The sequence below is a fragment of the Astatotilapia calliptera genome, chromosome 16 (assembly GCF_900246225.1).
Source record: "Astatotilapia calliptera chromosome 16, fAstCal1.2, whole genome shotgun sequence".
Lineage (NCBI taxonomy): Eukaryota > Metazoa > Chordata > Actinopteri > Cichliformes > Cichlidae > Astatotilapia > Astatotilapia calliptera.
Genome location: NC_039317.1, coordinates 18,586,831 through 18,589,651, shown reverse-complemented (window position 1 = coordinate 18,589,651; position 2,821 = coordinate 18,586,831). Strand labels below are relative to the sequence as shown.

Sequence of the window (2,821 nt, the reverse complement as noted above, 5' to 3'; positions counted from 1 at the left end):
ATTCGTAACTTTTCCGTCTATCCCCTGATGGGGGGAAGCTTGCGTTCCTGGTTCGCTCTGCAGTTAGGAAGAACAGCCCCAGTTTTGCTGAATGGCCGCATTCAACTTTCAGAGCACTGACCAATAACTTTTCTTCCCTCTTTCACGCGTCAAACAGGCGCACCCACTGTGTAACCCCCTAACACTCTGCTCCGCGTTTAGTCTGGATGGAAAGAGTTGATGCAGACTAGTGGGAAGTTCAGAACAAGGCCCAGCATAACGGAGCTAAAAGGCTAAGACAGCGGGAGCTGTGACATTATCACCCGGGAGGAGCTGGTGTTTAGACCCAAACGCGGAGGGCTGCGCTCTTTGGTAAGCGATCCACCTTTAAATTCTAAAGGAAAAAACAAAACAAAAACCAAGTCTATGTTTCTTTTCTTTCCAGTGTGCCAATAGTGTGTATGTGGCACTAATTTTGTTAGAGACTGACGCTTCGTATTTGCAGGCTGGTTATTTTGTCCAGCTCATAAGTCGTAACGGTTTACTGGGATCGGTATTGAGATGAAGCAGGTTGGAGCTGTTTTGCAATCTGCTTTCAGTACTTTACTTAATCTTAATTCATACTGACCGCTCATTATTCTACTGTATTCTTAACTGAAATTAGTTTAGCATTGTTTGGTCTTCTAATTATGAAGGGTTGTACTTTTCTTCTTCTTAATGCAACTGATTTTACGCACAGCACTTTGCCCATATAATCACGGTCTTATTTTTTTTTTAAAATATATTTCTTTTTAAATCAGTTACTCTAATACTTTCAATAAATTTACTAAAGGGCTACATCGAATACTCATATTTTTTCTAGTCCCAAAAAAGAAAAAATATGAGTATTTGCCTGTGCTTACTGATTCAGGGTTAATTTGCTGCCTTATTCTGACCTTGGTGATAATGCTAAGTAGCTTATATGTGCATGTCCCTGATAAAGTTGAAACATGGAATCATGAATTGTTCCCGAAACAGTGTATGTCAAACAGTATTGTTGCATTTTGTTTACAGTGAGTTACAAAGGATTCTTTCTGCCTGACGGGTGAAGCGTCTCACTGTCCAGTTGTTGATTTAAATGATGTTGACATAATGTTCCATGCTTTCTCATGACACACCCAGATCTAACTTCAACATAGGAACTAATTGACCGGAAAGGAGAGACAAGGCAGATATCTGGTTCTTCTATGATAACTTCCTGGCAAAGTCACAAAGAATTTGAGGTGAGAACATGTGTTGAAAGCTGAATGCTTTGCTTGCAGGTCAACTTACAGGAATTCATCCCATTATGATTTTTTTTCCCTCACAGATATATTCAGCAGACAAAGTTCCAGCCGTGCCATCCCTGCAGCCATGAATGATTCCACTGATGACTATAACTACACGTACAGTTACGACCTAGATTATGGTGACATTGACGATATTAGGGTTGAGCACAGTCAGACAGAACCTATGCACATTTTCTCTGTAGTTATCTACATAATCTCTTTCATGCTTGGTGTGATCGGCAATGGAGCTGTTATTTGGGTGATGGCATTTAAATGCAAAAAGAGAGTCAACAGCGTGTGGTTGCTCAATCTTGCCATAGCCGATTTTGTATTTGTGCTCTTCCTGCCGTTCTTCATTGATTACATTATGCGGGACTTCCACTGGGAGTTCGGTGTGGCTATGTGTAAGATTAACTCCTTTGTGTCTGTGATGAACATGTATGCCAGTGTGCTGTTTCTCACAGTGCTCAGTATAGATAGATACATTTCTGTCGTCCATCTTAACTGGTGTCAGAAGTATCGCACCGTAAACCGAGCTTGGTTCGCATGTGGTTGTATTTGGGGGCTAGCCGCCATCTTGAGCAGTCCCGCTCTAATCTTTCGTGACACGATGACCTTGGGCGACAAGGTGGTGTGCTTCAACAACTTCCACACACACGACCCTCATATAGCAGCCATGAGACACATCACGATAGTGATTATCCGCACCACTGTGGGCTTTCTTTTACCGCTGACTGCTATAAGCGTGACGGGTATACTTCTGATAGTGAAAATGAAACAATCTGGGAGTTCGGTTCAGTTGTCTAGCTTCTCCAAAACAGTCACTGCAGTAATCCTCGCCTTCTTTTTGTGCTGGACACCTTTTCATACTTTCAGCCTGATGGAGTTAACCATACATTCCTCACCTTACTTACACAATTTACTGAAAACTGGCTTTCCTCTCGCCACGAGCTTGGGCTTTTTTAACAGTTGTGTAAATCCCCTGCTGTACATGTTCCTGACTAAAAAAGTGCGCAATATCATCAAGCAAGCCTGTCTGGACATAACCAAGAATTCACTTAGAGAGTTCAGCCAGTCGATCTCTGTCACTGAGATCGAATCTGTGGCAGGAGTTTATGAGAATGGTGTTCACGGTGAGCACGTGGCATCATCAACAATCTGATTGCTACTATCCCCAGACTTGTGAAGCTCTCCATTTAAAAAAAGAAGAAGTGGTTAAGTATTACTTTAGCATAAATGTAGAGGGTTATTAGAGTTGTTAAGATTTTTCCTATGTTTTATTTGGGCAGAGTCACGCCAACTTCAACTGACAATTACTCTTCATGGATAATGGAAAATGGAACATAAACACAGATTCAATATCTTTCCATCTACTTTGCATAAACCTAGTTATCTGCAGAGAAACTGGCTAGATGAAATCAAAACCATTAAGCTGATCAACAGAAAATCTATCTGCAATTATTTTAGTTTCTAATCATTCAAATAAATTGCAAAACAAACACACCAGGAAGTCCCTGCTTGAAGATTTTAATGGT

General features: G+C 41.1%; 1 protein-coding gene across 1 annotated transcript in view; it reads left to right on the top strand.

The window, feature by feature from the left end:
• The window catches only part of cmklr2 (chemerin chemokine-like receptor 2), a 3,279-nt gene continuing 458 nt past the window's right edge, over positions 1 to 2,821 (top strand). Inside the window, exons 1-3 of the mRNA XM_026144226.1 lie at positions 1 to 351; positions 1,141 to 1,241; positions 1,328 to 2,821. The exon at positions 1,328 to 2,821 is cut by the window's right edge and continues 458 nt beyond it. Of these exons, the coding sequence (XP_026000011.1) occupies positions 1,372 to 2,448 (1,077 nt within the window). The 5' untranslated portion in view covers positions 1 to 351; positions 1,141 to 1,241; positions 1,328 to 1,371 and the 3' untranslated portion in view covers positions 2,449 to 2,821. The remainder of the gene's footprint in view (positions 352 to 1,140; positions 1,242 to 1,327) is intronic.